Genomic DNA, 27,348 nt, shown 5'->3' on the forward strand with positions numbered 1-27,348 from the left:
ATCATCCATGCCATCAATTTTAGCGTCCATGCCATTCATCTTAGCTTCCATGCCTTCCATCTTAGCTTCTACGCCTTTTTTTAAAGAATCCATCTTAGCTTCTACACCTTTCTTTAAACCATCCATATTAGATTCTGTTGCTTTTTGTGCAAGTGACACTTGTTGCACTTGGTCTTGTAATTTTGATATATCATGTTGCATTTCTTCCTCTTCTTCATAAGTCATGCTAGAGCTTTCAGGTTGCTTACCAGGTGTTTTCATTTTCTTTCCTCGGGGCATCAATTACTGATTCAAACTAATTTTTCAAACCAAGCTTATGCAAAAATTTAAAAAAAAACTACACACCTTTTTTCACTTTGTAGAAGCTTGATATTGAATCTGATGTATCTCTGCAATTTCGGATCATCCAATTCTAAAATTGCGACCTACAGTAGCCCTCTATGTCCTCTTTCCAATGCCACCAGTCTGATCCAAGTTGGATTCTCCAAGGAAGAGTTATGCACAATCTCCCAAGATGACTTGATTATAGACTAGTTCAGTAGAGTGAACTTGTACGACGTGCCACGAGTCACTGTTTTGACCTTTGGACCTAAAAAAGATATACAAGAAACTACAGTCTGTCCACTTTCTTTACCTTCTTACGAAATTTCAATCCGATGCTTAGAGATAAAGTTATAACGATTTTCCCCAGGTCACCTGTTTGGAATGTAATTCAGGAGTCTGCAAAAAGACCAACTTCCTCAGATCATATCTCCGTAAATATACCACGAAAAGCTCTGAAGTTCAGACCCGAGATTCAGCATGATCTCTTCTCAAATGGTTTTTTTTTTTTAGCTTCTGAAACATCGCAGAAAAAAATTTATAGCGAAAATGCCACGATGACCTGTTTGGAGCAGCGAAACCCTAGAATCCAAAGCTTTGATACCAAATGTTATGAAACTAGCTCACAAAAAGATAGAATATATAGATCAATGCCTTAGAATTCAGCCTCTTCGAGGTGGAAACCTCCTTTACATTACACAAATGAATGATTCCTTCATGACACAAATGAAAAGACCTCCTTTCTATATATAGGAGTCTAAGGGGTCATAACATAATCAGAGCCGACATAACAATAATAATGTAAGGGCACAATAATAACAATAGTGGGCTTCTATGTGGTACAATAGTAACAATATGGGCACTACATGGGTACATCAATATAATAAGTGGGTTGTACTAATAACAATAAGGGGTTACACTAGTAGTATAGGGGCCTAACATGAAGACATCGAGTTGTTCATAGACAAGGACATCAAGATATGAAAACAACAACATCACCGCAAGTAGCATCATGAACAACAGTTGAAGGCAGCATACCAAATGAAGTAAACGCAGTGAATGCAATGAACACAATGAATACAGCGAACACAATGAATGCAAGAGGAAGGTTGTTGCAAACACAAAGGAAGGACTGAGTTTCAAGATCAAGCAGATCCAATGATAACGAAAGAAACTTTGGAGACTTAGGCTATGAGGTGATGGCGCGACATGAAGGTTGCACGAAGGCAAAGAACGAAATAAAGAAGGAGTTGCATGTGCTGAAGCAACAACTCAAGGAAGAACATGAAGCTGAACATATAGAAAAATGAGTTGCAGCAGGATCAGGAACAACAGTGGGTGCAACATGCACTCACGGATGAAACCGTGCCCGTACAAGTTAAAAATCCATCCTAGTAGCTAGCACAGAGCAGACATGGTGAGCAGTGTTGTTGATCGCATGCAAGGGATTCAACAACATGCATGTCATTATGTGCACGCATGTAATCCAACCCATTCAACACACTCACCAAGGCGAAGACAAGAAGCAAGTCCAATTGGAGATGAACATGTACTTCGACAAGTTGATGCGCATGACCACCAGCACACACTTGAGATTAGCATGGACACTATGCATCAGTGTGTTTCTAGTTTTGCCGCATCCAAGAAGACCATGCACATGTTAGTAGACAAGTTGGATGAAGGGGCCGAACCAATGCACCGATTGCAACAGAGGAAAGAGTTCGCTTCAACAAGATGTCAACATGAGGTGCATGCACACCATCATAGATGACCAAGCTTGGCATCAACTCACCACCTTCACCATCACAAGCATGTCAAAGAGTTGGTCTCATCACAGTGGGCTGAGTGTCAACGATGTCTTGCATGGATTGCTCAAGCCATATTGTCTCACATGAGTACATGTGCATTGTAATGTTGAGTCATGTCAAGTGTAAGTCAAGTGTTAATAGTTGGATGTAACAGTCATAGAGTAGGTGAAGAGTCATGAGGGTAGTTGAACTGTCACAAAGGCGAATGTTAAGGGTCACCCCACCCTTTGCTATAAATAGTCCCTCATAACTCATTGTAAGGGCTTTTGGTCAGCCAAGCTTCTGATAAGACCATATTAGAAAGAGCTTGGACAATATTGTAACGCGCCTTGGCTTCTCCACTGCACGGAGCTAATTCATCTCTTTGGAGGAGCAGGTGGATGTGGCTGTAAATTTTCACTGTTGGGGCTAGCGGGTTTACATGGATGTATTGTATGATTGGAACTTACACTTCTTTATATAATAAGAGCCAACACATTTTCACACATGCATTGTATATGTTGTAAGATTGATCATTAACACTTGTAATGCATGTTTCTTTGACCTGTGTTCTACATTTGAACTATTTCATTTGTTGTAATGCATAATATATTAATGTAAATGTGTTGTATATGTTGTTAATGATGTCCCATCCGTGTCGACTACTCTGTTGGACATTAGACAAACCTTTCATATGAAGCTCGCTGTAACAACCGTTGCACTCGTTCAGACTGATCTGTGAGTGCTGTACGTGTTATCTTACCTTGTATGTTGTGACTGCCGCATCTGTGTGGACTGCTCCGCCAAAAGTTGTGTATGTCTTGTGTGTTCCTAGCCGAGTTGTGACTGATCCCTTTCAACCTGGAACTCACCTTCACCCTCATCTCAAACCACCTATATTAGAACCTCTCATGCACCTTCCTTGACTCACTGCAACGGTCACACCCTTGCTACTGACAGAATTATCTTACTTGCCTCTATGTGACATCGCGGTCAAGGCATTACCTTACGACCCATTGTTGGGACTCCTACACCAAACGGTCTGAGGTCTAATTGGGACTTCTTACCGGGGAGATCCCCTTGACATGTTGGCGGGTCCAACATCATCAACATGATACAAAATAGTTCATACACAAATGCGTAAGTTAAATAACATATATTTCTAAAGTAACCAGAATAGTTGAACTACAATAACAACATATGCATGAAAACTTGTTGGCTCAGTTATATTATTAAGTGAAAGTTCCATCCATACACACACCATTGACATCCACTAGCCCCAATAGTGGAACGTTACAGTCAACACCACCTACTCCTCCAAAGATATGTACTCACTCTACACTATGGAGAAGCCAAGGCTCGTCATAATACTCTCCAAGCTTTCTCTAAGCAATGCCTAGCCAAATTCTTGGCTCCCAAAAGCCTCTACTATGAGTTATGAGGTTCTATATATAAAAAAGGGTGGGGTGACCCTTGAAATTCCCTTTTTACTCTTTGACTCTCATAACTCTTCAACTCCATATAATTAACTCTTTACATTACATAGTGACTGTTCACATTCCACTAATGACACTTGGAATTTAAGTTACAATATATTTAAAAATAATCATACAATTTCCACATATACCCATGTGGGAAAAAATAGGCTTGAGTCAGCCTAACAAGACAAACACCATCACTCGGAAGCTTGGGGAAAGACTAACTCGACAACATCCTCTTGATGGTCTTCGGTGACAAACTGATACCAAGCTTGGTACTGCGCTATTGTGTCCTCGTACTGTTTGGTGATGTCTTTCTGGAAACAAACTCTTACCTCCATGGCTTTCAGGTATATGGTTATGGAACCTCTGTCCAACTCATCTTGGAGCATGCGTAGCATTGTCCTGAGTGTGGTTGGACCACTGATGTACTTATGCATGTTTTATGTGCTCAACTACAAGTAATCGCTGGTGGCCTCTCGCATCAATTGCTCTATTTACCTACCGACTTCCAGCAGGACTTGGTTCTTCTTCATGACTTGAGTGAGGGATCTGATTGAAGGGATCCCGTGTGTCCTCATTATGACATCTAGACTCTTGAACAACCGTGCATAGGAAACCTCAATGCTAGTGATGAGCCTCAAGAAGATGCTTTTGTCTAATGTAGTTGAGACTGAAAAGAGAAAAACTCATCCAAGGTTAGAGGCAAGTGAGCCGAGAGGAGCTCAAAAGAACTTCTGTACTCACTGCAATATCAGTGGGCATTGGGTCGAGAAGTGTTGGAAATTGTTTCCTCAAATTCATCCCGGTAAGGGTAAGCAAATCATGGAAGCACCAGAAGAGGAAGAAACAAAAGAAAAAGTGGCGTAGGATGCGACCATCCCTGAAGCAGCTTCAGAAGAAGAGAAAGTTCAAATAGAGGGTTCATTTACCTGGTTGGGTAAGAAATGGGTAGACTATTTGTTCAGTTGAAGTTCGTAAATTTTTGTTTTGCACTAGTTGCATATCCCCATAGTTGGGTAATTTGTAAAAGTGATCATAAATAAATCACTTATATGCAACAATGTTTTCTTTAAGCATTACAATGATAATTTGGCTTGTTAATAGTCAGTTTGAATGGAAAATTTGGGAGTCAATTTTATTCCATTCTGTAAAATGCATTTATATTCATAGCTTGAGAAAGCATTTTAAAACTATTGCATGAGTAGTTGCAACACATTTAGTATGTTCCAAATGTGTTTAGCACTCAAGTTATACAAGTATTCACTATGTGAGGCTTGTTTTGGTTCATTTGGCAAAGTCTTTTAGGATCTTATCCTCGATAAGGATTTTGCAGATGAGCACCTTGGAATTATTCTTGGAAAGGATGTTGCTGTGGATGGCCATAGTGACATGGACAAGCCGAGAAGAACATCGAACTTGAATTCTTTGGTCAAGTTATATTTTAAGTTTAGCTTGAGAAAAAGCCAAGAAAAGTACAAGTTAGGGCACTGCAAACATCGATTGGATCGAGTTTGGAAAAATGAAGGAACTGTACCTTTAAATGCTGAACAATTGAAAGTAAACTTTTGGAGACCAATTTTTTTTAGTGGGGAAGAGTGATCAGGAGCTCAAAATTTGCCAAAAGGTGAAAGTGTCAGAATATTGATATAATTAGTTTTATATCAAAGAGCTCTTCATTCTGAATCTAATGGTGTGAACGACACTCAAATCTGAGCTTGTATGCAAAAGTTAGAGCAAGTCAAAGTTCAGGTTTGACTTGTCCAGGTGGCAAGATTGGATGACATGGCAAAGGTTCTAGCAAATGGGGAAGCACCAAGTGGCAGGTTGCCATTGGGTCCCACATATCGCATATCGGAGAAAAACAAAGGAGCAGCTTAAGGAGAATCAACCCTAGGCAAGTGGCGATGCGATAATCGCATATCGCAATCGCACAAAGGGAAAGTGTTAAGAATCGGCCCTCGACAGGATCCCGGTTGTGATTGCAATATTGCAAGATGAAGGAGGAACGAGAATCAACCCTCGACATAGCCCAATTGTGATGTGACAAAATTGCAATCGCATATCGTAGCGGGAGCATGAAGTAACACCCCGGCCATCGTCGATTGCGATTTGCGATGGGGGGACTTTCGAACTCGATATTGTTATACGCTGTATTTTATAACCCCAACCGGTTTGCTGCTATTGCAGTGTATGGACTTTGATATCCGTTGAGGGAAAGTGCCGATTGTGATTGCGATGGGGTCCCCGGATGTGATATGCTATATGTTGTGTTTTATAATCCGGCAGGTCCGTGTATCACAGAGTGCTTGTTGTTTGGACTTGGGACTATCCGTTGATGGTTGGACTTCGCTGATTGCGAGTTGTGACAGAGCTGCGAAACCATCGCCTTAACTGCTGGACCTAACTACAGTGTGACCACTCGACCTTAACCGTGAGATAGGCGGGAAAGTTGGCGGGATCGTCAATTTCGGCGGAACTGTCAGATTTAACTCCAGATAATGAATTTAACTGGCAGTAAGCCAAATTTGGAGGAGAAAATTGTGGAAAGGCTGACATAAGTCATAACTAAGGAAATTTTTGACCAAATGGGATGCAAAAAGAGGATAGATAGTCATTTTTGGACATTTTGAATTCATTGGAACAGGTTTCAGGATCAAATGAGCACTTCTAGATAATATTTTTGCAAAGTGAAGCCTATGGGTGCTCTGGTCAATTAGAGTGTTGATTCAATTTAAGGAGGAGTATGAAGATGGAGATGACCTTGCAGGGGTCTTCCAGCCTCCATGTGCTTTCTGCAGCAGCCATTACAACAATGTTGCAGCTTTATTTATTCTTTTCTCTATATCTGTTTGGAGAAAGAGACTTGTTTAAGTACTTCAAGTGGATTGTAGTACTGTTTATGCTCTTGGAAGTTGGAGTATGAGGTATTGGTGTAAGATGCCCATGTTTGCTAAAGGTTTACATGTTTGACTATAGGTTAACATGTGTATGGAGTAAGAACTTTTGCAGAAGTTGTTTCTTTGAAGGAGAAACTAGCCATTCCATTTCAACAGTTTATGTACTCTTCTTTTCTAGATATTGAGTATAATGAGAAGGGGTCATGTCTTTAGAGCCGTTCCAAGGAGATGTAGCCCAGGAGGGGTGAACTCCTTTAATAATGGCTGGTGTATTACTGTTTGATGTGTGCTTCCATTCAATGTTTTGTTTTCATGTTTTAAGTTTTATTCATGAAACTAACTTAAGTAAACACACATAAAATTCATGTTTTTACTTGCTATTTTGGAGTACAAACCTTAGGCACATTTTTATATTCTAAATGGGGAATTATCACAACATTAATAATTTGCTCCATTTCAGATCAATCCTACTCAAATATCATCTTGTAAATCGGGGTGATGAAGTGGTGAGATAGCCTCACCATGACTCCTTAGTAACTGCACTCAGAAATAAACTTACAATAGATGTTCACAACATCATTTGATGGTGTCCATCTCCAACCCATGCTAGGAAACTGATGCTGGGCATAGATTGCATCAAGTAGGTACACAAACATATATAATCTCGCTTGCTCATTCTTAGGCGAATCCCGAGCATTAGTCACATGCACTTTCAACTGGATAGTTGGTAGGCCTTTTTGAGTGAGTTAGTCTTGTAGACCTGATTGGGAGTCGACCTGAACTTCGATGGCTCTTTTACCCAACGCTTCATCATGTCTCTAATGTTCACATTGCTGTTGGGGGTATAGAAGAGTGCATCCATGTGTTTCACTTGCTGTGGTAAGTGATAGATCTAATGATAGTTTTTTGTCCTGAAGGTAGTAAGTTGTGTTCCAATGGAACTACTCAATGTCATCGTCTTGGGATTGGTATGTGAGACAATCTAGTGAATGCTGTACGCACATGGGAAGTCAGGGTACCTGCACACAGCCCTGTATAAGCCTGAGTTGTGGATGTTGACATAGACTTGTCGATCTTCTAGATCTTCCTTGAAGTTGCCTGCAAATATGTCCTTAATTTCCTGCCATGTAATATTCATGTCCTTCTCTATGAATAACTGTGTGTTTGCATAGACTAGCAAGTTCATTGACACCTGTTCAACTACATCTCCTGTACTACTCTCTACAATATCCTTTGATCCATCTCTCTTGGAAGCCATGTTACCTGTACTACTGAGAAACTGCTCAACAATTAATGTACCTGGAGACAGAGAGGACACTCATGGCATGCAAATGCCAACTTGAAATAAAAAGGCGCTTCAAGGATTGATCATGCAACAAACTATGCAACTGTTGGGAAAGTTTCTGCAATTCTATGTTTCAGAGGTGAGGGACTGTCAGCTAGAGCTATGCATTACACAGTCTCAACTGCCAGTGAGAGGCGTTGATGACTGGAACTGTGCAATGCGCAGTCCAGTGTGGCTTGTTGATGATTGGAATTGCGCAATGCATAGTTCATTCTGGCTTTGATGCTGGCTGGGACTGTGCCCAGTGGGAAAGACTCCGGGATTGGCTCCTGGAGTTATGCAATGCATAGTTGGAGCCAGTCACTGGTAGACACTGCGCAATTTCTAGAGCCAAGGTAGAGCTAGATCCAGGACAAGGCATCCAGATCTGCCCAAGGGCGACTTGTAAACGAGCATATATGAATGTGTGTGCGATGATTGGTGCAAATATGAGTGAATAGTGATGCATGCAATCAAAACAAATGCAAGAATCAGTCAAACAGAAGAACAACGAAGCTTGTGGGGAGAGTCGCCGCAATGACGACCGTTAGTGCAAAAACTGGGTTATGCATGCGACGCTTAGGAAAGACAATGAAAAACTTAAAACATCACTTCTACAAGATAAAACAAATCAAAACACCAGCGTTCATTCAATAAAATGAGTAAAACAACACTCTCACAAGCCAAGGAAACAAAAGCGATATAAAAAGTAGCAAAAGACAAGAAAATGAAGACTTACCCAGAAAAGCTGCACCGACTGTACCAAAGGTTCCTAGATGCCTCGGGAACACCAAAGCTTGAAGATCGAGTGTGAAAATGAGCTCTAACAGCGTCCATTAAATAGATTTAATCGATTTATGGTTTATGACACGAAGGCTAAAAATCTAGGAAAAAGCTTCAAGTGGCAAAGGTTTCTAAAATTAACTCAAGTGAAACTCCTATTGCTAAAAATAGATCCCTATTTTTTAGGGATGCTTTTTTGTTTTATTTTGTTTTTTGATTTTTTGGGAAAGGCTGCCATGCATGCATGGAGAAATTGCGTAGTTCTAGGGGGAACCAGACAACTTACTGGCACATGCATTGAACAATAGTTGAGGGAATGCTTCTGTGCAATTCCTAGGCTGAGTGGCTTTGGCTGCCTCTCATGCTCTACGCAGTTTTCTAGCTGAAGACAAGCTACCAGCTGGGTCTGTGCAATTCTGGAGCCAAAGCTCACTGTTGGGTTGAACTGCGCATTTCCTGAGAGCAAGGCTGGTTGCCCTCTAGGATTGCACAGATCATCAAGGCAATGCTAGAACTGGTTTGCAACCAAGTCACAGGGTTAGCTTGTGGTTAGATAACAAAGCTAGTAAGCGGACACAAGCTATAAAACAAAAGATAAAACTTTATGAGAGCACAAGTACCTGGGCAGTGTAAGACAAGTTGCTGAGATTTTAGTAGGGAGGCTCCAAAATGAAGAGAAGGCAAAATTAGGGATGGTTTTTTGTTTTTTTGTTTTTTTCTTTTTCGGGAAAGGCTGCCATGCATGCATGGAGAAATTGTGTAATTATGGGGTGAACCAGGTAACTTACCGACACTTGTATCAGACAATAGCCGAGGAATGCTTATGTGCAATTCTTGGGCTGAGTGGCTCTGACTGCTTCTCATGCTCTGCGTAGTTTTCTAGTTGAAGACAAGCTACCAACTGGGTTTGTGTAATTCTAGAGCCGAAGCTCATTGTTGGGTTGAACTGCGCATTTCTTGAGAGTAAGGCTGGTCGCCCTCTAGGATTGCGCAGATCATCAAGGCAGTGTTAGAACTGGTTTGCAACCAAGTCACGGGGCCAACTTGTGGTTAGACAACAAAGCAAGTAAGCGAACACAAGCTACAAAAGAAAAGATAAAACTTGATGAAAGTACAAGTACCTGGGCAGTATAAGACAAGTTGCCAAGATTTTAGTAGGGAGGCTCCAAAACGAAGCAAAGGCAAAATTTGGGAGGGTTGTTGTAGCCACTATAACACTCCCATAACTCTGCGTTTTACGGAAACACTCATGACTTGCCTTGATGGTTGGGTTTTAACATAGCATGAATGTTGGGCATAGATACTCAGGCGCTATTAACGAGATCGATGTCCCAATCCCAGTTTTATTTTACTGCATTTTTTAATTATATTGTAGAGAGTCCAGAGACAATTATGTAAAGACATAGTTATACTGCATTCTTTAATTATATTTCTCTTTCAAACAAATCACACGCCACAATAATAGAATTAACATACAAGCATGAATGCGCATGGTGCATGCTTAGAGCAGTACAGAGTCTTGATATTTTTAAGATCCATCTGTGGATATATATCATCCTAAGGTTTTGGCTATTTATTATAAAATTATTTCACTCAAGCTTGCGTTGCAGCTACTTGTTCTCTAATCAATCATACTTACTCATCGCCCTAGTAATTAGAGATATGATAGAATATCATACTTAGCGTTGCAACTAATTTTTTAACTTATAAATAATTACCTTGATATGTGTTATTTTGGAATATTATTTATAGAATTTTATTTTAATTATCAATAATTATTAGGTGCATGGTAGAAATTTAACTTTCACATAATATTCTAGAATATTCTTAGTAGTAGTCACAAATTAAGGATTGATATTTATTTCAAAAGTAGTTATGCACTTTCTATCTTTTTCATTAAATTGATTAACTAAAAAAATGGCATAAGAACAAGTGTCATATGAAATAAGTTATGGTTTTTTGGGTAGGTGGTATTGATAAATCATGATATTGACCGATGATATTGAAATAAAGCCTATTTATAAATTAAGAATCTCCATAATAAAGTGTGAGTGAATATACATGATTAAAAATCATATTACATGTATTGTAAATATAATTTATATATAAATTCTTTTTCATAATAATAGTAATAATAATAATAATAATTATGCCGTAAGGCATTTCCCTTTGAAATGAATTGCCCCAGCCGCCGCCGTGTCCTATTGTTGACCGTGGATTTGTGGTGTTAGACGATTGAATGAAGTGTGATCATTGATCCAACACTGATCCAAAATTGAACGGTTAATGAGGAAGCGGGACGGACGCACCGCTAGCGAGCCATTTGTTTTGCAGCTGACATGTGCTTGGCTCGCACTGCCAACAAGGGCTCTGCCTGGACTCGAGCTCTGAACCTTATTAGTTTTGCTTTTCTCCAAATCCTGTACTCATTGAAGATTTAATGGTCACCGACTGAAATGGAGTTTTTCTGCCCCTTCTATTGATATACCTGCAGAAGGTGGAAGCAGATCATTGTACAGGTGTGTAGTAAACAAGTATTCACATGTAGTTTCTCAGTTAATTTGGTTTTGCGATCAACAGGGTAGTGCTTTGCGTTTATTTTGGGAGTCACTTCAATGCAATGACTGAGAGGATTCAACATTGGATGACAGTGGTTCCTGAGTGTGTGTAATGGAGAGTTTTAGCATAGGATGATATATATATGATATATTTCCATGGATTCTCTATGTTAGGTGCAGAGCTGTGTATACCTATCAAGGTATAGGCTTGAATAATCATCATCGTAATGATAAATTATGTAATAAGCAGACTTAGCAGAATATTACTTTTATTGATTCTTCTGTATGAATCAGGTGTTGAGAATTGAGAATATTACTTTTTGCAGATTTGGTATGAATCAGCTTGAAAATTGTTCATGAACTCTTTTGAACAAGAAAGTTGCTGCATTTTTTTTCTCTTTTGAACAAGAAAGTTGCTGCATTTTTGTTTCCCTTTTGAACAAGAAAGTTGCTAAATTTTTTTCCCCTTTTTCAAAGAGGGTCACTTCTACTTATAGTTTTATTGTCTTTTTAATGAATCAGGTTCTCAGGTGTTACTTTCTAGCTTCTGTATGAATAAGCGTTGTAAAATTAATCATGAATTCTTTTCAACATAAGAAAGTTGCTGCAATTTTCCCTTTTTTCAAATAAGGTTATCTTTCCTGAGTCTCTCTATTTGGATGGAAGAAACGACTCCAGTTATTGTCTTCCTCATGTTTAGACAGGGAAATAATAACACAGAAAATGTGAATGCATGGATGAATACAGGATCACATTTGACTTTTACTTTTTACATATAAATGTTGTCCCAGTACAAAAATATACCATAAGAAAAAACAAAACCACTGAAATTGCCTTTCCATTCTGGACTATTGCTTATGTGCTGTTTGTGTTTCTCCTCTTTAAATTCTTTAGCCTATCTACTCCTTTTTAAATCCTTCGGCTTAGCTACTACTGCACATGAAGAATGTGAATGTTTAGTCAAAATAAGTTGTATTTGAGCTATATATAGATTTTATGCTTTTTGAATCTTCCAGCATTTTGCAAGACCCAAGAAGAAATGTGGATATGTGGATATCTGATGAAGACGAGTTACATTTCAAATTTATGTTTTTTTAATCTTCCAAACTTTTTAAAGCACAGGGAGAATGTGGAAGCTCAGTTTATAAAAATCTCCTCTGACCTTTCTCAGGGACAGAGGCACAATATGTGGGTCTTCAACAAAGATGAGTAAAATTTCGATTCTTGCTGTTTGAACCTCTTGAGGTTTCCAAGTTTTCTCAGCAACAGATGTTGCTTGAATCTTTATCAGGTCTCCAACCTTTCTCAGGCAGAGGCACAGATGTTGCTTGAATCTTTTTCAGGTCTCCAACCTTTCTCAGGCAGAGGCACAGATGTTGCTTGAATGTTTTTCAGTTCTCCAACCTTTCTCAGCAGAGGCACATATTGTGGACATTTAATAGAGTTACATTTCAATTATAAAATTGAAGCTGTTTGAACCTTACTGTGTTTATAAAATTGATTGTGTTTGAACCTTGTGTGTTTTCAAAACAAAAGAAAATGTAAGCTACTTTTATAATATAATAAAACACAAGTTACATTTAAACATGAGATTTTTCTTATTTTAATCTTTCTATTATATTTAAACCTGAGATTTTTTTATTTTAATCTTTCCATAGTACAAGAAATGTGGATATAATTACATTTGAATTATAATACTTACATTTGAATTATAATGAATTACATTAGAACTATAAATTTCACATTAATGAGTTCCATTGAGTTCCATTTTTTATGCGTTGCATTTTTTTATTATAAATTTCACATTGATGAGTTAAATTCATATCAGTGACAATTTCATCTGGCTGTTATCATCCATTCTCTCTGTTGTAATCCATTCTCTCTGTTATATGTAACCTTTTTAATTTTTAATTTTCTAAATTATAAGAAAAATTAAAAATTAAAATTTACAAAAATCAAAATAAAAATTTATATGATTTTTTACAGAATTATATTTAATTGATTACTAAAGTAATATAAAATTTTGCAATATAAATTTTTTACAGAATTATATTTAATTGATTACTAAAGTAATTACGTCGTAAGGCGTTTCCCTTTGAAATGAATTGCCCCAGCCGCTGCCGTGTCCTATTGTTGACCGTGGATTTGTGGGGTTAGACGATTGAATGAAGTGTGATCGTTGATCCAACACTGATCCAAAACTGAACGGTTAATGAGGAAGCGGGATGGACGCACCGCCAGTGAGCCATTCGTTTCGCAGCTGACATGTGCTTGGCTCGCACTGCCAACAAGGGCTCTGCCTGGACTCGAGCTCTGAACCTCTGCCTCATGCGCAAAAAAAAGACCATCACGATGATGAAGCAGAAGAAATCCTCCCTCATAACGCTGGCGAGAAAATGGAAGTTCATACACTTTTTCAGGAGACCGCCGACTATATTTTGAATCTTCAAATGCAAGTTCAAGGTTTGGAAGCTCTTGCAGATTTCTACACTGCGAATTCTGCAGGTCGTGTGGTCGAGTCTGCCCCGCTACATGACCGATCAGCATCCTGTGCTGCACAGGTCTGATATGGTATATACGCGAGCTTGCTTGCTTGTCTGTATAATTTTAACTATGCAGTGTATATATGAAGGCAACGAGGATGTAGCTGGTTGTTACCTCGGAATGTTTCTCACTGTATGGTATGGTTGTATAAGGCCGATAAATTTACTCTCTGTAAAGGTACTGCTCCTATTTATTAATATCTAAAAGGGGTGAGGATTAAATATGGAAAAATTGCCTACTATTTTACTGAACACCCCACAAAGAAGAGTATTGAAATATGGAAAGAAAGGGATCTGAGACGAGTAGAGAAAGAGGAGCGCAGAAGAGCTAGAGGCAGACTGAGAAGTCAATCAACATTGTTAGAGTGGCTCGCCGTTGCTGTTCCATGAATGACGCCGAAGAATAAAACTCGCTCCCACACAAAACACCAATTTTTTTAGTCTGCCTGTTGTCCTCCTCAGCTCTTATGACGGCACATCAGCCCTTATATATAAAGGTGCGACGATGTTTACACTGCAAACTGCATATTGATTTTCACATTTGTGTGTTTTTGAAATTTGTACTTTGTGCTCGTAGAAGCGAGATATTCTATAAGATGTGTACTTCGTGCTCATAGAAGTGAGGTATCTGCTTAACGCTGTTTGTTTTCCAAGTTTGTTTATCAGAATGTTTCAATAGATACATGTGAATCTAATTTGGTATCTATTTATCAATAGATACATGTGAATCTAATTTGGGATGTATTTATCAAGAGATCAAAAATAGGGTTTATAGATGTATTTTTTTTAAATTTTTTTTATATTGGATTTTTTTTTGTAATGAGAATTTTTGTATTAAAAAAAATTTGCTACTGGAACATGCTGCTAAAGCAGTATATAGGAATGAAGGTTACAATTTTTGTATTAAAAAAATTGTTATTAGAACATGTTAAAAATTCTTCAATAAATGTAAAAGGAAGAGGACAAAAAAACCATACTTTTCTTGACAAAAAGAGAGCAGGGGATTCAAGACTAGATCTACTGAAAATTAAATACATTGTTTTTTGAGTACATGAATAGATTCTTACAAATTGCTTGCACAAGGTACTATAAAAATAAAACATCTCTAGAATTTAAGTGAAACCATCTTTTTACTAGATCTGTAGGAAGATCAAGACACCAGATTTTGGAGATTTATTACTTTGATATTTTCTATATTTTATTAATGGTTAATAACATTGATTAATTTTTAGAACATTTGAAAAAAAAAGGATTACATATTTTTCTTCTTTACTTCTTGCTTCTTTTTTAAAAGACTGCTTTTGTCCTTCCCTTAGGTGAAACCTCTTCCTCAACAGGTGAATTGATGATCTCTGATTGCACTAGATCTGGAACTACCTGATCAAAATGGGATATTGAATTAATCATTCAACCTTGACTTCTGCTTCTGTAGAGTGCAGAATTCCAAATCTATTTCTAAAGGGAGAATGGAACTGCGTGATCGAAATGGGGTATTGAATTAATCATTCAACCTTGACCTCTGCTTCTGTAGAGTGCAAAATTCCAAATTTATTACTGGAGGGAGAATGTTGGTGAGACTCAATTCTATTAGAATGAGGCCTTTTGTGTTTCCTTGGAATTTGTTTGAATGTTCATTGCTATTTATTAGTTTGAGAAGATGACGATGAAATAGAAAGAAGTTGAGATATTATAGTATTTGGACAAATTTTTGTAAAACACATACTTATCGCAAAAATTACATTTGAAAGGAACTTGCTCATAATCTAGAACCTGAAGATGACTTGGACCCTCGAAGTCAGCTAAATTACCTTTGGGAGTTTTGCAAAATACATTTCAACACAAATTTTGGCATGCTAGAAGTTGTATTCCTTGGACTGTAAACTAGTAATATAGCAGGTCAAATTACTTTTGGGAGTTTTGCAAAATACATTTCTAACACAAATTTTGGCACATGAGAAGTTGTATTCCTTAGAATGTAAAGTAGTAATATAGTGGGCCAATTTGTCGATAGATTTAAAAATACCAAAAAAAAGGGGAAGATATGAAAGGGGGAAGATATGAAAATTTGATCCCAGCAGGCGTAGAAAATTTCTATGTTAGGATTAAAATTCAAAGTCAAATAGATGAGAAACATTTTCCTGGAGTCTATGAAGTAAGGCTCAGATCTGAAGATCAGATCTCTGTCCTCACATTCAACAATAAAAGCATGATATCACAATAAAAGCATGATATCTGTTTCCATAGTACAGAGTACCAATGAGTTCATGATCTACCTAATTGTTAGAAATCTGTTCTAAAATAGAAGTATAATTAGGGCAAAGGTGGATAACCTTACCCATCAACCCTTTTTTCCTTGAGAATTTTAACATTCTTGTTGACCGCAGAAGAAAATTCCAAATTAAGAGAAGGAATTGTGCCAGCTCCTTTTACAAAGCTACTTAGGTGAATCATTGAACCATGGGGAAGTCAAAGACCACCTAGCAAAGAAATCTTTAAATCAACAACTTTGATTTGCAGGCGAATTCTTAAAACTCGGCCATCAACTAGTAAGGACACAACAGAAAACACAAATCAACAAAAACGAAACTTGCAAACATAATAAATCCTCAGTCATGGAAAAGGAGTCTTGGAATGAGCGGAAGGCGGCAGCTGAGCTAGCAAACAGAAATTGCAAATTCCTGCAGCAGCTGAGGGCGACGACTAGGATTACCCTAGCCGCTTCGTCGGGCTTATCAGATCCTCCCCAGGTTAACATGGATGTATTCTAATGGATTTTAATGATGTAGTTGGAACTGTAATTAACTTTTTTCTGTGTAATAAGTAAAATGAGAAAAGTAAGCGTCTTCATATGGCCACCTTGTTGAAGCGAGCGCAAGTAGAACAATCCTTTAACAAGACTTGTTGATTAACCTACCGGGCTATTCATTTTTCCCCTTTAATCACATCAACAACCTTTCTCCATAAACTTGTCGGCTTTAAGAGATTTCTGAGCAGAATTTCGCCCTTTTTTTTAATAATTTAAATTTAAAAGAATGATAGTTATAGATGAAAATGAAAACAATTGCAGCCTGCTGCTCATAGAATCTTTTTATTGAAAAATTGTTATGCCCAGCTTACTCATACCTATTCCTATAGACTTGGCGTGTATATTGCCTAAAATACTTGTTTAACCAAAAAGCTACCACAACATAACTAGCACAAAAGATTACAGAGAATTTGGCCCTCGAGGGGCTTCTTCATTCGTGCCAACGTAAGAGTCTGCACCGCATGCTTGACTGAGCTCATATTCACATCGAACGAGTCCATTTATTGGCCTCGAACACGACAAACTCTGCAGATGGCTTGTAGGGGTGTTGAATCTCTGAAGTCGCTCCTTCGCACATGTTGGACCGAAATGAGAAGAGGTATGAAGATTTTCCATAATTTGGTGACCAGAGTATACAGGAAACCCAATTTGTCTCCACCCGCTTATATTTCCTCTTGTGAGCATGCATACAAGCTCCAAAAACATGCTCCCATTCATTAGATGCCAACATTTGGATGGCAGATTCAATTGCACACTGATCCCTAACACAGCTTTCTGCCGTTGCTTTGTATTTCCAATCTCCCTGCCATCTGGTCCATTTGCAGGATGCATTTGCCAATTCGCATTGAGCCTTATAAACATCGCATTCACACAGGACACCACACCCTACTAGACTGGCAATGAACCATGATGGCACCTAAGTCACAGCAGCACTGAGATAGTTCTTCTTCAACCTGTGACCCCTAGAGTGCAATCTGAAACTGATGCCCTTTGCTGGCTGAATCAATAATGTAATGACTGGTGAATTCACCAGACTTCTAGCTTGCTTGACAGAGATCATCAATGCAAAACCCCAAACTCCTAATATCAGAGGAATTCGACTTGAAGGGCTAGCTAATACAATAAACCCAACACCCAAGAACTGGGCAATAAAACCACATGCAACAGTCTTCCTCATTATTATACAGTTAATAAATCCTATTGTTAGTGAGTATGAATGTTGAAGTAAAGGTCTCTGCAGTGGCTTTAACTCCCATTTCTCACTCGCGTACTTGAACTAACAGTCTAACACTTGGGGAAACAAGACGTACTTGTGTATATAGTAAGGTTATATCATGGGACGGGAGAGAAGGCCGAGCAACCCTCGCTGCTGTTTATATGAAATACTCTTCTTAAAATAACCGACGTACTTGTGTATATAGTAAGGTTATATCATGGGACGGGAGAGAAGGCCGTGCAGCCTTCGTTGCCGTTTATATGAAATACTCTTCTTAAAATGACCCCCAAATTAGTCCCCGACTCCGCCCTTGAATTGAGACCCCATATTGGCCCCGAAACGTTTATATCAATGCGGAAAAAGTCGAAGCCGGAATTACGACAAGGGTCCAAAAGTTGAAAAACTCATTAAAAAAGTTGTCAAAATTAAAAAAAACACAAAAATATTCATTTATTTTATTTATTTATTTTTAACATCTAGAGTATTCACAACATCAAATAAATGCATTTCCACATAAACATGTAAAGAAGGCTAATATATAATATGTATATGAAGTCTAGTGCTACATCACATATCAAAATAGTGAATCAACTCTTGAATCTTGAGTTTTGTCCGAGTCTCAACTCTTAAGACAACAAACTTTTTGGGTCAACTCCCAATAAAATCGGGCATATAACGAATAAATCGCAATTTTTTTTTTTTTGTTTCTGAAAAAGTCTGCAAAAAATCAGAGGATTAAATAGTTTTGTTGAAAAAATCGCAATTTTAGAATTTAATCTTGATTTTTTGCAGACTTTTTCCACATTAATTACTTTATATGAAATTTGCGATTGAATTGAGGGTTTGGCCCTTGAATCTGTGATTGAATGGAGAGTTCTTAGGGCCTGAAAGACTTCAATTTTGATAATATTTTTCTTTCTCGGATGAGAACTGTGTATAGGAATTTTCAAAATCTCCTATCATTGCTTGAACTCTATGAATGAGTCGATCAAGACATTTTCTTGTGGAGACATTCGACAATGCAAATTTCAAATTACAATGGTGGAATCCCCACCACTGTTACACATGTTATTTCCCCAAAAATCTCCTATCATTTCTTGAACTCTATGAATGAGTGTAGCAAGATTTGCTTGAACTCTACAAGACGAATTTCTTGTGGAGACATTCGACAATGCAAATTTCAAATTACTATGGTGGAACCACTGTAACACATTTTATGCCCGCTGTCCTAAGCAGTTCAAGGCCTTGATAAACTGCCAGTTCCTCTTTCTCACCATTTGTGGCATGATCAAGCCTCTAGGAATAATCAAGTCCTTGATTTTCATTGATCCAATGTGATCACTGCCACCCTTGCTTCCTTTGTACAGACTTTTAGTCTTTCCAAATGGTTAGTAGTTCACTTCGACTCCTTATAACTCAGTTTTGGTCAACTAACCAGAAACAGTTTACTCTCTTACTCGAAAATTTAATTAATTTTATTAATTATATGCAAAAGTAACAAATTTGTATATTTTGATGTTTTGTATTCTTGTCCTAATTTTTAGGTCACCTTAGTACAGATTCGAAATAGTGACCATAGAGTAAACACGAATAGCTCTGTCATATATGTGTAGGTTTCACGTTTTGTGAGAGTGCCCAATCTACTATTGCTTTTTATTTGGGATTGAATGCAAAACTATAATTTGAAATATTTGTCACAGTTAATACTATAATCCTTTTGTATCATGGTTAAGAATCTTAATATAAGGTGTTGCATAATTAAGAAAATTAACATAAGATTTTGAGGACTGATCTGCAATTGGAGAATGGGGGCATCCAATTGGCCAAGGGAAAAAGTATTAATCTATCTGCTACTAGTCGCAGGATAGCTAGTTATATGCGAACAACGAAATTTTAAGTTAATCCTACATTTTAGAGCAGAGTTGTCAAACGGAAGTTTGCGGGGTCTGTTAAAGTCGAGTGTTGTTCTTGCCCCACCATTGTTTGATTCTGCCAAGTGACATGTTTGCTGATTCCTTAAGTAATCACAACTTCTCTTATTTTTACTGTGTTGTGTTGTCTTAAATGTGTACCATTCAGTACGGTTCCATATGTCACAAAAATGTGTATTTTTACTGTGTTCTCTTGTTTTAAATGTGTACTATTCAGTACGTTTCCATATATCGCAAACACAGCTGACAACAAAAAGGTCTAGATTTGTGTAGATCTTCTAATTTCAGACTAATTTCTGAACTTTAATTAGGAATTTTGCAACGATGTTTATATTATCATGCACCTCCTACACATCAAATCTAAGGTCAGTATTTATATTATCAAGCACCAAGAATCGTGAAGATTACGGCAGTCTATTTTGAGGTTTCCGATACAGTCCAATTTACCCATTGTAATCTCATTATGATAACAATTAGCCAGAAGTTTAGTCCTGAAACCCAATATGACAAAGCTTAAGTTTGTCCAATAATGATTGTACATACTGGGAAAAGAACACTACTGCCTACCAGCCTTGTTGGTTTCTTAAAACTGAATAAATACCCAAATACCGTTGAATCTTATTTGGAAACTGATTGATGCTTTGGTAGGAATTTGGAAGTCTGTCTTTACACTGGTGACGCACCAGGGATGAGTTGGTTGGAAATCTGAATATGTTTGCTTGCTGGCACCTGAAGGCAAGGTCTGGAGTTCTTTTCCCTTTGGTGATAGTAGTTAATATTGTTTGCACATATTCCCCTCAGTGATATCAGAATTACTACTGTTTACATCTTTTTTGATTGCTATCACCTAAAGGCAAGGTTGGAGTTCTTTTCCCCTCGATGATGGCAGTTTTAATATTGTTTTACATGCCTTCCCTATCAGTGATGGTAGATTTATTCATCCTTCGGCTAGGGATTGAAGATCTATCCTGCTCCATAGTACTCACTTTGAATGGGGAGATACATGAACCTTGTACCTCATAAACTTGACCAATTAATGACTCTGTGGTGATCAAATTCTGGTAAGCCTCTAACATAGGGTGGAGTCTGGACTCTGGAAAACATATGTATGCATGCTTTATACATTTACCATTACTTCCAGTGCTTCTATGGCTTCTTTGCTTAATAAATGTCATTTTGACCATCCTTAGGGAGAACTTAGCACTTAATTTTAATAAAACGTGTAATTTATAATTTGGATTTTTGGGTTTATATGGAGGATATATCCTAAAAATACTAAAATGGTAACACTTTCTAAACTCTTCAACACTTTCCAAACACTTCAACTTTTGGCTCTCATGGACTTGAGTATACAATTCGCACAATGTTGCATGTTGTCAGCTAAGTTTGCAGGTTGATACATGTTTGGTGATCTAGTTGCAGGTTTTTTTGAAGTTTTACATCTTTTTATCCTTTTTTTTCAAAAGAAAATACTTCGTGGAAAACCTTCTAAGTTCTGAGTACTTTCCTATGATCTGTGAATGGTAAATGAGGTAAACGTTGATCCTGATTTTGGAGTGATTTTGGAGCGTAATATAAAGAGGATCAAGAAAGTCGAACTTGTAACCTCTCAAATTTGGGAAAAGATCTCATGTCTGGTTCATCTTGAACTAACCCCTGAGGCTCTACATTCTTCTACTCGTAAAGCAAGCATTCACAAATTTAGCTTTTTAGGTTTTTCAATTTTCATATCTTCATTTTTTGGTTTATCAATTTATGTTAAACTGCTCTCATTGTGTTTCATCATTTTTTTTTCTATTTGTCAGTGTGGCATGAATCTGGTAAACCTTTCCACTTGACTAAATAGAGTTTATAAATTGATGGACGTGTAATTGGTCATTCAACGTTGCCTTGGTTCATCATTTGACCTTGTGTTAGATATATAAATGTTTGAAACATTGAAATTTTAAGTGATGTATATCGATGATTGCCTTGTCATTAGAATTTTACATGGTTCAATTTTCTTTTGCTTTTAAGTTTTAACTTATCTCTTTTGTTTTTGACTTTACTTTGTTGCAGAAACCTTTAGGAAATCACTCCTCTTAGATGTACCATCACTTACTTTAATGGGAATACCTTTTTATTTTTATGAAAGGCTACCTATTTATTGTGCTTGAACTATTTGACACCTTTGTTGACCTATTCATATTGGTAATTCCACTAAGTTCACAACTCTGGACGATAAGGAGGGGTGGTTTTCTTGTACTTTGTTGACACCAGTTAAATTTCATTTTGTCTATATGCTCTCCAGAATTTATCTGCAACATGTTTTCAGAACTTTATTTACCATGTTTGTTGTACCATCGATTTGCAAATGGGAAAAAATGTACCAATCACTTTGAAAATAAATATACTTATCACTTGTAATTGTTTTGTGCACTCCATGCAAATGCACACTATCCTTGACCGAAGAAAATGAGTCATTACCTGTATGTTTTGAGATCGTTCCGATATAAAATTTTCGAAGATTTCCAACAAACATTTGTCTCCTATTTAAATGGGTGGTTGAAATTATTTTATGCAACACTCCCCTTTAATTACAAAAAACAAAAATTTAAACTAAGATATTTTCTAGTTCGAGTCTAAGCTATGCTTACAATTTAATTTTTTTTGACATCAGTTGGATTTCCTTTTCTTTTCTTCATTGCTTTAGCTTTGTCTTTTTGTTGTAAGCTTCAGATTTCAGTGTCTTTATTGGCTGGTGCAACTATTCGATTGTTACAAGTTGTCCATGCATGTCCTCTATTTCTTAAAAAATTGGCTTGTATGGAAACGACTACCACATGTCACCTTCCATAGCTTGCTCTTCATCAATTTGTTCCAAAATAAATCATAAAAATATTTTGTCTCTCAAGGACACTATTGCATGGAAATTTCATTAACATTTATATTTTCTACAACATCCATGTTTCCTTCAACATTCATTGTTGCAACTTCTATGAAAACATCAATAACACATGGTGTTTCAAGCCATCTTTCAAGAAGTTTTAGTGTGAGAGATTCTTAATGAATACATCAACCTCTTTTTAAATGAAGATAAGTTATTGTAGCATATGCCGCTAATCAATGCCAATGGCATGTCCGTGTTTATTTCAAAATGATTTAATGTATCTAACATCATCTACAATATAATCTGAAAGACAACCCATCGATCATAACAAACCATAACAACTAGATTCTTTTAATGTCTTAAAAAAAACCAATGGATGCAACTTTGCGAGAGAAAAATGGCATTGCCACAGTAATATAAATCATAGCAGAGATCTTCATTCATATATATATATATATATATATATATATATATATATATATATATATATATAATGAGTATGTACTATAGAGATTTATTTATCTCAATGATAACTTGAGATTCTTCCAGTTATGACAAAAGAGTAAAATATTTAAAATAGAGCATGGACTATAGAAAGTAATATAAATCATAGCAGAGATCTTCATTCATATATATATAACGAGTATGTACTATAGAGATTTATTTATCTCAATGATAACTTGAGATTCTTCCAGTTATGACAAAAGAGTAAAATATTTAAAATATTATTCCACGCTGCATTCAGTGTATGTAAATGAAAAATTAATAGATCAATTTAATCTTAATTTTGACGAATTTGATTAACAGCGTTTCCTTTGCAACATAAGGTGCAAATGCTAGTTATAATTATGCAAATGCTAATTATAATTATAATTTAGTATTTTTTTTGGTAATGGAGATATCTGACAATATTTGTATTAAATGCAAATTTTGTGCATGGATCACAACTCTACATCGGGAGGTCATCTATAGTCTCCTGAAACATGGATCACAACTCTACATCGGGAGGTCATCTATAGTCTCCTGAAACAAAATTGGCATTCCACAGGAGCATCCAAAACGTCGGTGGAGCATCCAATACGTCGTTGACCCAAACACGATTTTGATTTAAACAAACGACAATATATCTTAGCAGATTTAGACACTGGAGCATCCAACACGTCGTTGACACAAATCCAATTTTTATATAAATATCTTAATAGCATAATATATAATTAATAACCCAAAATAGTTATCCAAAAGAAACGAAACAAACCTAGTTAACCGTTCCTTTATATTAATAAAATGGGAAGAATGAACTCTCGCATTCATTGTAACTTTCCTTTGTTGCCTATGTCTCCCCACCAAGGTTCACGCGTTCATAGAAATTAAAGTTCGATTTGTTGTAGATTTGTCATTGCACTTTGAAGCGTTATCACATGGGCGCGTTATCACATGAGGCAGGGTTGCCTGGCAAGGCGGTGGAGCATCCAACACGTCGTTGACCCAAACACAATTTTGATTAAACAAACGACAATATATCTTAGCAGATTTAGACACTGGAGCATCCAACACGTCGTTGACACAAATCCAATTTTGATCCAACAAACAACAATATATTTTAGCAGAATTACACAAATATGTAGAGACCTAGTTATGCCGCGCTCTTTAATTATATTTCTTTTTCAAATAAATCTCAGACGATACGCGCTTTCACGGTCACAATAATACAACCAAAATATACCAGCATGCATCGGAAGCTTTTTATTAACGAAATATATCTTGACGACCTTATAGGCCCTTAACTATCGTTTCTTTTGCTTTAAGACTCCTTCTCATTCATAAAATCAAGTTCAACTTTTTAATAATAAAAGTCTAATTGTTATCATTTGACACAGAAACCTCGGAATTTTAGATCAGTTTGATATCTTCCGGGAAGCGAAGAAATTAATTCTTCATTGATTCAGGCAATAGAAGGTACTTATTAAGTTATTTTCCACCATCCATTCCAAATCCCAGTGCCTGCTACCGATGTTTCTGTGTGTCCAATATGCCCATCCAAAAGAAGCTTCCGCGTACACTTGTAATTGTGCAGCTCCGTACCTCCGATAATCCGACTGTGTCGCATTGTTCACTTCCCACTCGTCCACCCATTCCCCTACATAAAATCACAAAGTTATGTAACACAATTTTGTCTTTTTCGCATAAGGCAAGAATGGCACTAGTGCATAATTAAATTCATCCTTTTCAGAGGGAGAGCTGCAGTAAAGCGACTAATGCGGGGATTTTGATATTTACCAACAAAGATGAGAGGACCATTGGCCGAGACGAGGCTCTGCACAGTTTGAGCTCTTGTGGTTTTGATATAGTCGATGTTTTGCTGAACCGTCATGTTTTTGAAAGTGGCGTCATCGAAGAGATTGTAGTAATGCACATCCACAACTGTGCGGGATAAGCCGTTGTTAATTTGAAACAACTCTTTTGGATCAGCAGGGCCGATTCTGTTGCACATTATCACATACGCCGACGACGAATACTTTCGAACTATGTCGTAACCCCGTGAGTAGTAATCAGTCACATTTTTCAAGCTAACTGCAGGCGAACGTGGCTCATTCAATAGTTCAATGCCCAAAAGGGCAGGGTGTTCAGCATATCTGTCAATCACAGAAGCAATTTTTAAAAATTTGCTATGGACCTGATTAATTGGAAAAGAAGGGGCTTTTTTCTACTATATCCAGAAATATAGTTATTCTATGGAGCAATTTCTTAAGCCATGTCAAAATCTATCGAAATGAATTACTGCTATAGGAATTTGTTGTACCTCGCAGCAAGAAAATCAATGACAGAAAGACTCTTGTCGATGTTCTCTTGCGACTCAGGCCATTCAATAAATCCATCTCTGGTGCCACTGTGCTCATCACCGTTTTGTGAGCCTGGAGCAGCATGGAGATCGATAATCACCTTAATGTCGTGTTTACTGCAGCATGGTTTCCACAAAGTCAATTAACCTATAGTCCATTATCTTGACTTCTGTTTGTTTTCTATTTTTAGGATTGAAAATTGTCAGAATGAAGGCCAGTTTTCACTCACTGTGCCCACGAGAAGGCTTTATCGAGACAAGCTAGAGATTCTCCAACAAAAGGAGTAGGAGGTTTTGGATCACTTGCAATCCACCATCCAACTGCAACTCTGACAGCACTTATCCCGTGCTTGGCCAGGAAAACGAAATCATTCTCTGTAATGAAAGTGCGTCGATGTTCCTGAGAGACCAAAAAGTAAAATCATGAGAGGCCCCGTTGGGTACTATTTCTCAACAATGTAAGAGTAAGATGTCTAGTAGGAATTGTCCATTACGTTCAAGACTTGTGTAGCTTTCTTGGGTCCATAACCGTTTGAGATTTGAAACTCCCCGTGCAACGTCCTTACGATGGTCATCTCGAAAGTTGCTGCATTATCGTCGTCCCAACCAGGCTCCCCTTCAAAATCAGCAGTCAGCTGATCTTTAGATTGTGCCTGCATGAGTCAAATATTAACAAATATATATATATATATATGGTTGAATATGAATCTGAAATTAATGCTTATCAGTTTTTTAGCTGGACTCTATCAAATTTAAACCATCCCTTGTGGTCTTCCTTCCTATCTACAAGATGCTTTTTGGCTTATGGTTAAACCAATTGAACAAACTCTTATCGTACTTTTACATGGTGCTCCTTGCAAAAGTTCTTGAAGATGAGGATCCCCGAAATTTCTGCTAACATACCTGCATGTACATTCCATTCAAGACTTTGATATGCACACTATTGGCATTGGCCGGGTTTCTAATGATCTGAAATGTTTCCCAGCTCTCTGGTGTGGTGGCTACGGCCTTCACAACACCCCCTCCTCCATTATCGGCTCCTACAAACTGCTTATTGAAGACTCTAAATTGGTAGCAGCCATCTCTCACACGCCATAACTGCAAAAGTACAAGTCACTTTCAGAATTTATCATCAAAGAAGCAAAAAGGAGGAGCAGGAATTTGTCAAAAAAACACATACCGTGAAAGTTTCCCAACCCGAAGGATTAGTTCTGTTTACTGCCATGATTGTGCCTCCTCCATCTTCTGCAACCACGTAGGTTCCCAGTTTCATCGATTTCAACTGGATCTGCGTCCCATCCTGAGGAAATCAAACATTAAAATCTAATTAAGAATAAACAACTCCAGCTGCTGATTGTACGAACAACCGAGGGCATTGCAAAGTCCAATAGGAGCACAGCAGAACCAATACCAGCAGATCCTTGTCAGGAATCCCCTCAAAGAGCGACGGTTTGATCCATCCTTCGATGACAAGCCACCCTCCCAAATTTACAGAATGATACTTCTGCATGTCGTGCATGTTGGTAAGTCTCTTCGCTTCTAATATCCTCCTTCCATAAGCTACAGAGATGAATGATGGAAATAAGTTATTCAATTAACATTTATCACTGGAAGGGGCGTATTTCATCAAAATCATAATTGAAAAGCAACTTCCAAATTGTAGCAAACTGATAATAAATCAAGTACTATACCAAAAGAAGAAGTGAAAAGCAGCAGAATAATAACAAATCCAAAGCATCTTTGAGACCATTTTCTGGCATGGATGTCGATGTAAGCTGCCATTATGAAATCTTCAAATTGAGGGCATTAGTATCTTCCGCCCGCCAATGGATCACAGTTTCTAATATCCCGTTGATACTATCAACATTTTATAGGGCGCCATACTCATACAACCTGTCCCAAAATCCGATAGACTCGGCACAGCGCATTAAAATAGGATAGAGTCCGCGCAGCGCACTAAATAACTGGTTGGTTGTTCAAGAGATTGAATTTG

At 37.4% G+C, this 27,348-nt stretch overlaps 1 protein-coding gene across 1 annotated transcript in view; it reads right to left on the bottom strand.

Moving 5' to 3' along the window:
• LOC149191136 (uncharacterized) overlaps positions 1 to 26,870 on the bottom strand; it is a 69,839-nt gene extending 42,969 nt beyond the window's left edge. The window contains exons 1-8 of the mRNA XM_089410677.1: positions 26,767 to 26,870; positions 26,536 to 26,655; positions 26,259 to 26,453; positions 25,850 to 26,008; positions 25,586 to 25,755; positions 25,317 to 25,472; positions 24,794 to 25,149; positions 24,477 to 24,653 (exon numbers count right to left, since the gene is read on the bottom strand). Coding sequence (XP_089266803.1) covers positions 24,477 to 24,653; positions 24,794 to 25,149; positions 25,317 to 25,472; positions 25,586 to 25,755; positions 25,850 to 26,008; positions 26,259 to 26,453; positions 26,536 to 26,655; positions 26,767 to 26,865 — 1,432 coding nt within the window. The 5' untranslated portion in view covers positions 26,866 to 26,870. The remainder of the gene's footprint in view (positions 1 to 24,476; positions 24,654 to 24,793; positions 25,150 to 25,316; positions 25,473 to 25,585; positions 25,756 to 25,849; positions 26,009 to 26,258; positions 26,454 to 26,535; positions 26,656 to 26,766) is intronic.
• Between the last annotated feature and the right edge of the window lie 478 nt (positions 26,871 to 27,348).

Source organism: Pinus tabuliformis, chromosome 3_1 (assembly GCF_031772625.1).
Source record: "Pinus tabuliformis cultivar Carrire ecotype Pingquan chromosome 3_1, CPIR1, whole genome shotgun sequence".
In the NCBI taxonomy this organism is placed as follows: domain Eukaryota; kingdom Viridiplantae; phylum Streptophyta; class Pinopsida; order Pinales; family Pinaceae; genus Pinus; species Pinus tabuliformis.